This window comes from Peromyscus maniculatus, chromosome 22, assembly GCF_049852395.1.
Source record: "Peromyscus maniculatus bairdii isolate BWxNUB_F1_BW_parent chromosome 22, HU_Pman_BW_mat_3.1, whole genome shotgun sequence".
Taxonomy (NCBI): Eukaryota; Metazoa; Chordata; class Mammalia; order Rodentia; family Cricetidae; genus Peromyscus; species Peromyscus maniculatus.
Genome location: NC_134873.1, coordinates 10,656,622 through 10,671,262, shown reverse-complemented (window position 1 = coordinate 10,671,262; position 14,641 = coordinate 10,656,622). Strand labels below are relative to the sequence as shown.

General features: G+C 48.2%; 1 protein-coding gene across 1 annotated transcript; it reads right to left on the bottom strand.

Moving 5' to 3' along the window:
• Positions 1 to 263: 263 nt before the first annotated feature.
• Positions 264 to 7,448, bottom strand: Tektl1 (tektin like 1). The gene is made up of 7 exons (XM_006996552.3): positions 6,743 to 7,448; positions 5,280 to 5,384; positions 2,565 to 2,763; positions 2,078 to 2,244; positions 1,874 to 1,969; positions 1,663 to 1,776; positions 264 to 687 (listed from the first exon to the last, which is right to left on the bottom strand). Exons 1-7 carry the CDS (start codon positions 7,310 to 7,312, stop codon positions 439 to 441), a joined length of 1,500 nt encoding a protein of 499 aa, XP_006996614.2. The 5' UTR covers positions 7,313 to 7,448; the 3' UTR covers positions 264 to 438.
• Between the last annotated feature and the right edge of the window lie 7,193 nt (positions 7,449 to 14,641).

Genomic DNA, 14,641 nt, shown 5'->3' with positions numbered 1-14,641 from the left:
TTCCTCAACTATAAGGTGGAGCTGTTAATAATGATAACAGCTTATGTTACTGCTCAAGTTATGATAGGCAGCAGCCATGCTACTGACCTTCTACCGGTATACTCTTCTATTCTTCCTACAACCATTCAAAATAGGTGCTGTAATATTCACTTCACAGGACAGAGAGACTGAGATCAGAGAAAGGCAGTGTGTGTGGCCCAAAGCCAAACAGCTTGAAACCAGGGACCTGGGATTTGAACCCTAACAATTTGACAACAAGTACATAGCTTTTTATGGCACGACTGACATACAGTAGGTGCCTAATAAGTGACAATACATTTAATTATAGTTCTGCTAGAGGGCGTTTGGAGGGAAGATGAGTCAGAGGGAGAGAGGGAGAGAGGGAGGGAGGGAGGGCCATCCATTTGGGAACATCTCTCCAGTCGCCTGAGCACAAGGTCACTTGGGGGCGGTACTGGTTTGGCTGCGCGGTGGTGTGCGAGGGTCCCAGTCGTTGACCAGGCGCTGTGCCTGCTCATAGCACACGTGTGGGTGGCGCTGGCGTAGGCGCAGGCGCACCACATCGTAGTCAACATCATGTCCTATCTTTTTGCAGTTGAGGCCCCAGGCGAGGTTGTCGTGTGTTGTACGGAGCTCCGCTAAATTCTTTTCCATGTGCAAGTTGTGGCGCGTCAGCTTGTCAGTACCCTGGAGAGGGAGGGGCGGCGATCTTGCTGGGGCAGGGCGGGGCCTCGGCGAGGAGGTGGCCAGGCTGCGCTGGGAGGGCCGGGTCCTGGCAAAGGAGCGAGGGGCTTTGCAGGGGAGGGACGGTGCTTTAAAAGGGACAGGACAGCAGGTCTGTGCTGTGGGGGCTCAGGCCTTGTGGAGAAGGGACGTGGCCGCGCCGGCGGAGGGGCGTGGGCGTTCTGGGTAGGGTCGGGGCTTTTAGGAGCTAGCAAAGTCTTTCTGGGGAGGATGGAGGCGGTGCTGGGAGCGGTGGAGCTGTTCTGAGGTGGGGCGGAGCCGTACTGGGGAGGAGGAGGGGCCGTATTGGTAAGGGAAGGGATGGATGTGTTGGGGTGGAGCGGGGTCATACTGAGGAGATTTGTAGGTTCTTGCTGGGGAAAAGTTGGTTGGTGTTGGGGAGGGAGGAGCTGTGCTGGGAAGGGAGGGGGCAGTACTGGAAGACTGTCAGACAAACCCAGAGCCTTCAGCTGGTGCTATATGGGGCAGTCATGAGCGCAGAGTAGATGTGACACGGGTCAGAATTCTGTGCAGGAGGCAGGTGTTAACACTTGGGCCAGGCGTCCACCTGGAAGGGCCCCACTTTCGGAAAAGCATAGATGAGTTACAGGGGTCCCAGGAAAAAAGCTGGCCCAGGTTTACGTGAAAAACATTAAAAAAAACAACGCACAAACACAAATGGCCGAGACGGCTGAGGGAGGAGAAGCTCTTGTAGCAAGGCGCTCCAGGAATGGTGGAACACATCTGAGCTGTGCATGCTAAGAGTTTCAGAGCTGGGCTGTGGGAGGGGCCACCCCACGAATGGTGTGGCGGGGCAACCCGGCTGAATTGAAAAGCTAGCTGTCAGAGGCGGACCTGCAGCGAGCACTTCTTCCTTGGTCAGGAAGCTTGGGGGAGGCAGCTTACCAGGCCATGGAGGGGGACATGGAGGGGCCGTACCTGGGCAAGGCGCGTAGCCTCGGGGAGCTGGGTGCCCACGTGTCTCTGATACATGCGAACCAAGGGTCTGTTCAGTTTCTCTCGAGCCTCCAGGTTTCTTTTCAACAGAGGACCCTGGCAGAGTTCGTTGTGGGGAGCAGTGAGGCCGAGCCTACCCGATACCTGCCTTCTCCCGCCCCCTTCTCATAGATTATTCCCCCTCAAACCTTACCTTGATAAGGCCCCTCGTGACATACATCTCTTGATTGAATTTCATGCACCGGTGGATAGTTCCCCTCATTAGCCCTAAAGTCATAGTCATTCTTTCCTGCAGATGGGGGCGCACAGGGGTCTCTTACTGGGTTATCTGTCCCCTCCTTCCCCACCCACTCCAGCAGCAGCCACCCTCTGGAGCCTCCCCAGGCCGCGTGGGCACCTTCAACTCCAGGGTCTCGCGCATCTTCTGTGCCAGTGAAGCGCATACGCGGTCGCTGATGTTCTGTTGTTGATTCTGAATGTCCACCTCGTTCTTTGCCATCTCCGCTAAGGTGTCCTTGGACTCCATCAACAAGCGCTTGGCTTCAAACAAGGCCTTAGCGCAGGCTGTGAAAGCACAGGATGTACATGGGGCCACAGGCATCTCTGGTTCTCCTCCCCTTCTCCCCTGCTACCCTCTCTATGATGGTGGTGGGCCAGGGGTGGAAGCGCCATGGATGAAGGACTGGGAGAAAGCCCGGATAGGGGCTAGTAAGTGAGGGTAATTTAAATCGTGCGTTAGGGTTGACTTCTTTTGAAGTAGACTCTGTGAATGTACGGGTGTTGTCGGAAGTGTCCAGGGAAAGAGGCCAAGCAAGGCTGTGTACTTAAGGAACAGCTAGTTAAGGGAGCTGTAGGTTTAGCAGACACCCTCCTGTGGTGTCTACCTGGGGTGTATGTGCCCACGGGGTCAGGGGGAGGCGTCTTTTGGCCTTGAGTTCGAGGAGTTGGGGGTCGAGTGATGTCCACCCACGAGTGGCGGCCAGCCTGCTCCAGAACCTTGTCCAGAGGCTGGTTCATGAGTTCCACAGCTTGAAGCCTTTCCTGACAGTAGAAGTCCAGCGTGTCCCGGCAGGAGGCCAGAGCCTGAGAGCCCGAGAAAGAAGGCAAAAACTAAGCTTGGAGGTCGGGGGAGGGGCCGAGCCCATCACAAAGCACTTGGGCCTCTAAACTCGTCCAGCTCACTGTTCTTGTGAAGCCCAATGTCATCAAAGCAGAAGTCTATTTGCATATGTATATATCCTTGTAAACACACCTCTCACCTAGATGCTGCAGAGCCTTTCAGTAACCTGAGCATTTTCCTGTTGCCTCTTCTCTTTGTCTCCTGAACCAAGCTGATAGTTTATTATTTTTGGGGTAGTGGTGGTGGTGGTGGTGGTGGTTAGCAAACTACAGCCTATAGACTGGTGGCCTGCTTTGATTTTTATTTATTTAAACTTTAAAAAAGGACTTATTTATTTATGGATATGAATGCTCGATCTGCCTGTACACCTGAGTGCAAGAATAGGGAATCAGATCCCATTATAAGATGTTGTGAGCCACCCTGTGGTTGCTGGGAATTGAACTCAGGACCTCTGGAAGAGCAGCCAGTGCTCTTAACCTCTGAGCCATGTCTACAGCCCCATGTTTATTTATTTTAATCAGGACACAGTCATAGGCCTTTTCCTGGGCACACTGGGTCTGGTGACTTTATGGGGCTCTGGCCTCCTTGAGTAGTTATGATGGGGTATGCAGAACACAAGGCTGAAGGCATTTGTCATCTGATACTGAGGAAAAGCCTACTTAAGATGGCTTAGCAGGTCAAGGTGCCTGCAGCTAATCCTGAGGACCTGAGTTTGAAACCTAGGACTCAGGGTAGAAGAAGAGACGCTCACAACTGCATCGTTCCAGCTCCATGAAGAATTGATACCACTGGCTTCCTAGGGGCACCTGAATGAAATATACAGCCTCCCTTTCCAATATACATACACATCATTTAAAACAATGAAAAAATGGTCCTGTGGTATAACTCAGTGTGTTCAATTCTAGTACTTAAAAAAAGTCTTCCCTACAGGGATCCAAATATTTATCAAGTCCCTATCGTGTGCCAGAGAGTGTGCTCAGCGTGGGTTTGGTGCTCAGCTAACGGGGCAAATTGGTCAGGTACCATTCCCAATCTGTAGACAGGACTGACTAGCTGCTGGGTATCAAGAGAAGAGGGCTATTTATTGGTTTGCTGTGGTTTTTGAATTTTTTTTTTTTTTTTTTTTTTTTTTTTTTTTTTTTTTTTTTTATTGCCAGTCAGTGGTGGTGCATGCATTTAATCCCAGCACTCTGGAGATAGAGGCAGGTGGATCTCTTATGCAAGCCATAGGAAAATGTAATGGAATCCAGCTACTATCACAAAAACTGCTACTTGGAAAGGTCAAGGACTTTTCCAAAGGTCAGGCCATGGCTTAAGAAGTCTTGGTGATATTTTAGCTTTTTAAAAAATATATATATTAGCTGGTTCCTACAATGATTTTCTTGTATGCTATGTGCTTCCAAGAACCCCTAACAGTGTATTTATCTAAAATACCTATCAAGCCTCCAAGGCCAAATGATCTCTTGAACTAAGGTAACACCCTTATGGGAACAACCCCTGCGTCTCCTAGGTCAGGCAGATAGTTTTATTTCTTGTGCAGTTTTAGCTGAGTCCCTCCTTTCTCATACAGCCTTACTAACATTATAGACTCCTAACATCTAACCACTTCTAGGAATGTAGATTGAGCACATAAATTCCCTTTCTCTGATTTCTTAACCGATTTTTAACTCAGTTGATCTCCTCCTTTACCACGCCCCTTTGGGGTTGTAAAAGAAAGCCTGACAGTCACTGCCTGAGGAAAACTCTTGCCTGCCTTTATGACCCTGTAAGAATTCAAGCCTTGTGACCTTGCTTTAGTGAGAGCACTGCTGTTGTATGGGTATATCACCGTAAACCTCAGAGACTTGAAGATTGACAGGATTTTTGAGGATTTTGACTGGAGAACTAGATGGAGAACTAGGAGGATGAGATGGAAGATGAGGAAGAGTCAGATGGGGAAGTACTAGATGGGCAAGAACTAGATGAGAAGGACCTAGATGAGGCAGAATTAAGATGAGAGAATTAAGATAGAACCTAGAGGGGACAGCAGATAAATATAGAGGGAAAGGAGCTAGGCATGGGAAGAGAGCTAAAGCTGTGTAGATAGGAATTTATCCCAGAGGAATAAAGTAGATCAACTAAGAGCTTGGTGTACTTAGATTCTTTTCCTGAAAATAATTCTCACCGTTCGTAGTTTCTCTTCTAGGCCCCTGGGAAGAAGATTATTAAGGCTGGTCCTTAATAATATTCAAGAGATCTCTGAGTTCAAGGCCAGCCTGGTCTACAGAGTGAGTTCCAGGACAGCCAGGGCTACACAGAGAAACCCTGTCTTGAAAAACCAAAACAGTTTTTTATTAGCATATGCTAATTTTACACCGTGGGTTTCGCTGTGACATTGTCATAACTGCACACAATGTACTTTGACCGCATTCACCTCCCCTTAGGTGAGAGCAGTTTGTGCACTAGGCATCCAGGCGTCCCTCTCCAGGTACCCCCTAACCTTGAGCAAGGTCTCCGATTTTTCCATGTCTTTCTCCATTTTTCTCTTCATGGACTTCAGCTCCTCTTTCTCCCAGACAAGCATGCTGTCAGCCTTGTCCGGAATCTAGAAGACAAGGGGAGAATTACTCTCAGGAGAAGGCTGGAGAGGGATTTTATCTTTCATGGTGGAGAGGACGTCACATCCTTGTGAACTGCAGAGTTTGGAACTTGGAGCTGGAGGAGTTTCACTCTGTTGGGAGTTGGGAGTAGGGGGTGGGGCTGAGAACTGATCTCTGCAGGAGGCCCTCTTGTGCAGAGGTTTGGGGGTGCTTTTTTTTTTTTTTTTTAAATCGAGTGTCTATGACTTGCTGAGGGAGCTGTTTGCTGGCTTTTTAAAGTTCGCAGTTTGGGCTAGGCTCCTGGGATACCACCCGTCTCCATCCCTTGGTGCCGGGGGTATAGGCACTCTCATCCATGCCTGGCTCTTCTGTGGATGCTGAGGATTCAAACTCTAATCCTCAAATTCACATAGCAAGGGTTCTTACTCGATGAGCTATCTACCTAGCTCAGGGCTGGGTTTTATTTTTTGTTTTGTGTAGGGTGTGGTTCATCTGATTTGAGACCCATGGCGTCATCAAGTGCCCTCCTTAGCTGGGTCTGAAGGCTATTTCTCTCTGGAAGTTGGGGCATCAAGGCCTTGTGGCCAAGGGGGACCCTGTGGGTCCGGGAAACTGTCAGGGCAGGGGGAGAGGTGAGCTGATGTTCAGACGTGGGGCTGTGAATTTTGCTCGTTGGGAAGATTTCCATGCAGTGTGACTCAGGGAGGATTTGGGACATTTTGTCTATTGCGGAAAGGGGCTGGGGATTTTGTCCTTTTGTAAGCAGTCTGACAGGAACGGAGATATTCTAAAGAGACACTTATGTCCTTCAATCTGACTATCAGTGAACACCAGGAAACTGGAATTCACCCCGGGCATCTCATGCTGGGAGAAGGAAAGGCCTGCTGCCAGCTGGAGGAGGAACTTTCATCCCAGAAAGGGTTTTCACACAGTACTGACTGCTGCATCAGACCACCTTGCTGGAGAGACAGAGCTGAGACAAAAAGTCAGCGATGGGCAGGACTATGCCTTGACTCGGACTGCTTAGATGTGAGCATCTTTAATCTCACGGAGGACCACGAAGATGGACAGAAGAGGGTCACTCTTCTTCGTCCCTCTTCTCGATGTGGCCTCATTGATTAAATACCCTTTCTGCTTTTTACTATTAATTTGACTGTTCTAATTGGCTTATAGAGGACGGGTGGCCGAACTTGATTTCTTGGGGGCACAGATTGTGACTCTAATTTCGGTAACGCTTTTGTGGGGGGGAACTCTCAGGATTAGCCACCCTATCCTCACTGGAGATGGAGCATGGGAGTTTTTTTCTGTCTGAGGAAGGAAGCGTCAGCCTCTGCCTCTGGTGTGGCGGCGGGGAGGGACGCACCTTCTCGGACTTGGGTCGGTAGCCCCGCAACTTGACGCTCTGCTGGTTGATGAGCAGGCCCTTGCGCACCTCGCTGAGCCTGCGGTCACTGGCTTCGCGCTGGCGCAGCAGCAGCCGCAGCTGCCCATTGATCTGGTGCTGCGCGCGGCCAAGGCGGGCGGCGGTGAGGCGCGCTCCGCGCGCGTGCGCGTGCACCACCTCTGCGGTCTGCTGGGCACGCGCGTCGCGGTGCATGGGCAGCGGCAGGCGCGCGTACCAGGCCGGGGGCTTCATCTTCCCTTTCCACAGAGTGACGCCTTCTCCGGGCGGTGGCTTCTCCAGGGTGCCGCCGCCTTTCAGCATCTCCACGCGAAAGCGCCAGGGCTCCATGTAGGCGGCTCGGCCCAGGTGGTGAGCCACATTCGGGTCCAGTACACTGTCTTTGGGCTGCCACATGGTCACCGCCTCCTGCCCGCAGCGATCGGTCAGAAGGTGCGCCTTGCGAGACGTGGCCTGGGCCGCCTGGCGCCATTCTGGAGCCCCGACGCGCGAGTCCTGGCCGCGGTCGGTGGAGGGGAGCACCACAGGCATGGTTCCTAACTCGGTACCAGGATTTGGCTCGGGATCCCCTCGCTGAATGGGCAGGGGTCCACCCACCCCTAACCACACACTACTATTTCCTGGCGGCTAGAAGGAGTGCGTCCAGAGCTGCCCTCACCATGGCGACGAGGACAAGCATGCAGATTGCGTTCCAGGGGGTGGGGGAGGGGAACAGTAAGCTGGAGAGGTCGGATCCTGCCTGGAAATTCTGTGGGAATTTTCGAGGAAGCCACTTTTATGGAGTTCCTCTCGCTGTTTCTCTTGATTTTGGAAAGATGTCAGCCAACCTATCCCTTCTAGCAGACACGGTCTTTCATTTTGAAAATCCTAGGGGATCCACGAGTAGTACTAGTACTAATATCAGAGGTCTTGAAGCATATTCGAATACCATATACTTGTAGTGTGTGTGTGTGTGTGTGTGTGTGTGTGTGTGTGTGTGTGTGTCTACCACCACAGGGTGCGTGTGTAGGTGAGAAGACATGCAGCAGTCAGTTCTCTCCTTTCATCACGTGGGTTCCAGGATCAAACTCCCTGGTTTGGCATCAAGTGCCTTCAGCTGAGCCATCGGGTCCCCCCCCCCCCACACACACATTATGTTTTTATACTCTTGGAATGAACAATCAAAAAAACTGAATTAGGAATACAATTCTAGGGGCTGGGGAAACGGCTCAGTTGGTAAAGTGCTTGCCTTACAAGCACAGGCCCTGAGTTTGATTCCCAGAACCGGCATGAAAGCATGCCAGGCTGGCTTGGTGGTGAGATCGTGATTTCTAGAGATGCTGAAATGAGGATACCTTGGGCTGGCTCCTACACTTGGCGCCATCTCCTGGCTAGTGAGAAGCCCTGACTCAAGAAATGGTGGAAGAGACACCTGAAGACAGACATCTGAAGACAGACACCTGAAAACAGACACCTGAAAACAGACACCTGAAGATAGACAGACACCTGAAGACAGACAACCGAAGAGAGACATCTGAAGACAGACCCCTGAAGACAGACACCTGAAGACAGATACCTGAAGACAGACACCTGAAGACAGACATCTGAAGACCGATACCGAGGTTTTTTGTGCACCTGCACGCTCATACTATAAAAAAAAATACAATTCTATTTATTATACCACCAAAAAGATTAAATACTTAATACTCGCCAGCTCTTAGGACATTCTAAATTCTTCTCCCACCTCAAAGTTTAGAACTTTTTCCTTCTCATATAATTTTCCTTTGCTAACTTTGTGGCTGACTTCATTTTGGTCTTCAGAACCCAGCCTGTGTTTTTATTTAGATGACAGTCACACACACACACACACACACACACACACACACACACACACAATGCCCATGCCAACCAACCAAAGCAAACAATAACAAAAACCAACCAAACAAAAATACAAAGAACTAAAACCTAAGCTGCCACCATCACCAAATTGGCTCAAACCAAACCAAACATCCAAATACAAAAGCAAACAAGAACAACCCTCCCCAACACATGAAAGAAAAACCGCATGTAAATAAATAAGCACATACATAAATAAACACCCTAACGCCCACTTCCTGAGCTATTCACGCCTTCCCTCTAACCTGAGCCCTACCATGGAATGCCAGCCTGCCCCATTATCATTGTGTTCCCTGATGTGTTGGCCCTTTCTGCCCCAGGGCCTTTGTTCTTGGACGGGGTCTCTTTCCCTTAGTGTTTTAAATCTCTTTGAGTTCTTGGTACTTCTGCTAGGCTGGATGTGGGATGTCCCATGTATTAGAAGCTTAGTCCTTAGTGTGGCAGTAATAGACACTTTTAGAAGTAGACTCTGGTGAAATTGGGCATTGCTCTTGGAGGGGATTAATGTAGCTCTTATGTGATCCTGACTAGCTCTAGTTTTATTTATTTATTTGGTTTTTCGAGACAGGGTTTCACTGTGTAACAGCCTTGGCTGTCCTGGGACTTGCTCTGTAGGTCAGTCTGGCCTCGAACTCACAAGGATCAATCTGTCTCTACCTCCCAAGTTTTGGGATTAAAGGCATGTACCACCACTGCCTGGCTTTTTTTTTTTTTTTTTTTAGATTTATTTATTTATTTATTTATTTATTTATTTATTTATTTATTTTGGTTTTTCGAGACAGGGTTTCTCTGTAGCTTTGCGCCTTTCCTGGAACTCGCTTTGTAGACCAGGCTGGCCTCGAACTCACAGAGATCCGCCTGCCTCTGCCTCCCGAGTGCTGGGATTAAAGGCGTGCGCCACCACCGCCCGGCTTTAAGATTTATTTTTAATTATGTGTCTTTGAGCGTGTGGGTGCAGTGCCTGTGGAGGCCAGAAGAGGGCACCAGGTCTCCTGGAGCTGGAGTAACAGGAGGTTGTGAGCCATTGGTGGTGAGTGCTGGGAACTGAACTCAGGTCTTCAACAAGAGCAGTTAGCACTCTTACCACTGAGTTGTCTTTCTAGCTAGTTAATTTTAATTTTTATTCATTGAATGAACATACTCGTGAGCTCTTCCAAAACCAGTATCTGCAGAGAAGGTTTCAGGAGAGACTGCTCACTTGGGACACTTTCCATACTCAGCTGATGCCCTATCCTTGGTCCATGTCTTACTTTCCCGTTTTTAATTTTTTAGTTTTTTAGAATTTCATACATGAGTGCTGTATTTATGTAATTTCTAGCCCTCCCTCTCCCCATTCTAACCCCTCTCATGTGCCCTCTCAAAATTTTGACTTTTTTTAAAAATTAGATTTATTTATTTATTATGTATACAATGTTCTGCCTGCATGTACGCCTGTATACCAGAAGAGGACATCAGATCTCATTATAGTTGGTTGTGAGCCACCATGTGGTTGTTGGGAATTGAACTCAGGATCCTTGGAAGAGCAGTCAATGCTCTACACCTCTGAGCCATCTCTCCAGCCTTCTTTTAAAATGACTTCTTTTAAAATTATTATTGTTATGCTCTCTCTCATCCATTTAGTGTTGCTTGTATGTGCATGTGCTTAAGTAAGAGCCAGAGGACCAGGATTCTTACTGCAATATAGTGGCATCTAGACATGAGGAGGAAGCCGAACCATGACAATTTTCTCTTGTGTTGATTATTTTAATCAGTGGCTGAAGAGATGACCCAGTGATCAAGACCATGCATGGCTTTTGTAGAGGAACTGAGTTTGGTTCCCAGCACTTGTGTCTGGTAGCTCACAATCTTCTGCAACTCCAGATCTAGGAACTCTGACCCTCTCTTCTGGCCTCCGACGGGATCGGCACAGGCACATGCACAGACCCTTCCACCTGAGTTCACACATAATTTTAAACAACAATAGAATCTTATAATGTGGAGGTCAGAGAACACTTTGTGGGAGTTGGGTCTCTTCTTCCACCGTGTGGGTCTCAGGGGTCAAACAAAGGATGCCAGGTTTAGCAGTGACCCACTTTTTAATCCACTGAGCTACCTTTCTGGCCTGGATTCCTTTTTCGTTGACCCTAGGAATTCAATGGGTTGATTGCTGCCTGCTGAATGAGTGAAGACCAGAATTGTATCCAAATACCCATCTGAGAGACACTGTCTTTTTTTTTTTTTCAAAGATTTATTTATTTATTTTATGTATACAAGTGCTCTATCTGTATGTACAATTTTATGTCAGAAGAGAGCATCAGATCCCACTATAGATGGTTGTGAGCTACCATGTGGTTGCTGGGAATAGAACTCAGAACCTCTGGAAGAACAGCCAATACTCTTAACCATTGAGCCATCTCTCCAGCCCTAGAGACACTGTCTTAGTTAGGGTTACTATTGCTGTGATGAAACACTGTGACCAGAAGCAACTTGTGGAGGAAAGGGCTTATTTGACTTACCTATCCTGAATCACAGGGACTCAAGCAGGGCAGGAACTTGGAAGCAGGAGCTGATGCAGAGGCCATGGGAGGGTGCTAATTACTGGCTTGCTTTCCCTGGCTTGCATAGACTGCTTTCTAACAGAACCCAGGACCACCAACCTAGGGATGGTACCATCTACCATGAGCTGGGCCCTTCCCCATCAATCACTAATTAAGAAAATGCCCTACAGCCAGATTTTATGGAGGAATTTTCTCAGTTGAGGTTCTCTCCTTTCAGAAGACTCTAGGTAGCCTGTGTCAAATTGACATAAAATTAACCAGCACAGATACCCACAGCTCTGTTGAGCCAGGCCTATGGGTAGGAATTTTAGCTCCCAGATGGCTGTTGAAACTCATTAGGATGATGAATGTGGGTGTATTCTATTTCATACTGATTTGTTTTCTTGTTCTTAGAAAATGTTACTTTTACTAGTGTTTATTAATTGCATAAAATAATAAATTTCATTATGATATCTTCATAAATACATTCAATGTACTTTGATCATATTTACCCTCTTATTAGCCTTCCTTGTCCTCTATTCCCACATCTCTTCCTCTTTCCCATAGTCCCCTTGTGACTAGCCTGTAGAGATGTGATGTTCTAAGGAGATATCTGGCCCCTCAGTCTCACTAAGAGGGTATTGAGACAATGGACCCTAAGAATCTCATGCTGGGAGAAGAGGAAAGCCTAAGGCTCTGGCCAGACACGGGAAAATTCATCTTCAGGAAAGACATTTACAACTCTTTAGACTGCTGTACAGGAGAGCAATGATGGACCAGTTTTGTTCAGGACCATGCCTGGGTGAGGACTACTTAGATATGCATAATTATGGCCTCTACTTAAACCTTAGCCCCATCTCAGAACCCCAAAGATGGACTCCTTTGGGGGGGTCCATCTGGATTTTTTTGTCTGTCTTTCCAGTGAGACCACACTGAATAAATCTTTCTTTTCTGCTTTTTCACTATTAGTTTGGCTGTTTAGTTGGTTTACAAAGGATGTGTGGCCCAAGCACGTGTATGCACATTGGACACAGGAACTCACGCAGGCATACATCCATAATCTTAATCAGTATTCTGCTGCTGTGAAGAGACACTATGACAAAGGCAGTTCTTTTAAAAGGGAGCATTTAAGACTTGCTTACAGTTTTAGAGGGTCAGCCCATGATCATCATGGTGGGAAGTTGCTGTGGGATGTCTTTCTGTATGCTATGAATATGTGTTGCTCTGATGGGTTGATAAATAAAGCTGCACTGGCCTATGGCAGGGCAGGATGGAGCCAGGTGGGAAAATCCAAGAGAGACAGTGGGAGGAGAAAGGAGAGGAAGGAGACACCATCTGTTCAGGGAGCAGCATGTAATGGCACACAGGTAAAGCCATGGAACATGTGGCAACATATAGATTAATAATAGAAATGGGCTGAGTTTAGTTATAAGGGCTAGTTAGTAAGAAGCTTGAGCCATAGGCCATGGCCGTACAGTTTGTAATTAATATAAGCCTCTATACGTTTATTTGGGTCTGAGCAGCTTCTGGATCTGGTGGGACACAGGAAAACTTCTGACTACAGGAAGTGGACAGACATGGTGCTAGAGCAGTAGCCGAGAGTTTACATCCTGATCCAAAGGCAGCAGGCAGAGAGACAGAGAGAGACTGGGCCTGGGCTACACTTTTGAAATCTCCAGTCCCACTCTCAGTGACACATCTCCTCCAACAAGGCCACACCTATCCTTCTCACACAGTTCCTCTAACTGGGGACCAAGTGTTCAAACATGAGCCTATGGGGGCCATTCTCATTCAAATCACCGTTGACCCAGTCACAGAATAAATGTCATCTCTCTCCAAGTTTTGATTCTCCATGTCATCTCTCAAAGCTCAACTGGTGCATTCCATTCTTTATTTTTGAATGTCTTTATTATTTGACAATTTCATACATATATACTATGTATCTTGATGTTATATACCTCTAAATCTCCCTTCCTGTTCCCTGTGGGTACCACCCTCAACACATTCCCTTGTGCACTTCATCACTAACCCACTGAGTCCAGTCAGCGCTGCCCACTGGAATGTTGACTGTTTTGTGGCCTTGATTTTGTGCATGTGACCACAGCTGGAGCGAGTCCATGACTGCAATGGCCACGTCATGTCTGGAAGACAGCATTTCAGAGTCTCCTCCACAACCTCCGGCCCTTACATTCTTAGCACCCTCCCTTCTGGGATGTTTCCTGAGTCTTGGGGGTGAGGGTTAGTCCTGCTTCAGGCTAAGCACTCAGTCTCTCTCCCACCTCCCTCTCTCTCTGAGACAGGTTTCTCTGTGTATCTGTGTCTGTCCTGGAACTTACTCTGTAGACCAGGATGGCCTCAAACTCAGAGATCCGCCTGCCTCTGCCTCTGAAGTGCTGGGATCAAAGGTGTGCACCACCACAGCCTGGCATCAACCATCTTTTCTTCTCAGTACATTGGCCAGTTATGAGTCTTTGTATTAACTGCCACTGCAGAAGCAGCTTCTCTGGTCAAGGCTGAGAGCAGCACTAACAGGGTCATGACCTCCAAGCCACTGGCTTTTGACCAGGTTTATATTATCAGGCGTGGAACGTGGATTCCTTCAATGATGGATTCCTTCAATGTCCCTTTTGTTTTTCGAGACAAGTTTTCTCTGGGTAACAGTCCTGGCTGTCCTGGAACTCACTCTGTAGACCAGGCTGGTCTCAAACTCACTGAGATCTACCTGTCTCTGCCTCCCAAGTGCTGGGGTTAAAGGTGTGTGCCACCACTACCCAGCCTCAATGTCCTGTTTTAGACACTTTTCTTGCCCAACCTCTCTGCATTTGAAGACAGGAAAACCGTTTTCTGCTTGACGTCTTCTTTTTTCTTTTTAATCTGTTTTTGTCATGTGTGTGGGTGTTTTGTCAGTATGTATGTCTGTGCAGCACGTGTACCTGGTTCCTGAGGAGGTCAGGTGAGGGCGTTGAATCATCTAGGACTGGAGTTACAGATGGTTGTGAGCAGACATGTGGGTGCTGGGGATCTAGCCTGGCTCCTTTGGAAAATTAGCCAGTGCTCCTAACCACTGAGCCACCCCTCTGGCCCTGATGCTGCTCCACTTCCAAACATTTTATTTTTTTATTTTTATTGTGTGTATGCATACATATCTATGCAGGGAGATGTGCACAGATGCCCTGGGAGGGCAGAAGAGGGCACTGGATCTCCTGGAGCTGGAGTTGCAGGTGGTTGTGAGCTGTTGGATGTGAGTGCTGGGATTTAAACTGGGGTCCTCTGCCAGTGCAGTGCATACTCTTAGCTGCCTAGTCACCTCTCCAGCCTGCTTGGACTGTTATAAAGCCCACTGCTCACACCTGGGTGGATAGCTGTTATGGCCTGGCTCTGAAATGTGCCCCAAAAGTTAGTGTTGGAGACTTGTTTCTCAGCAGAGTTGTATTCAGAGATTTGGGAAATGATTGAATTGTGAGAGTCC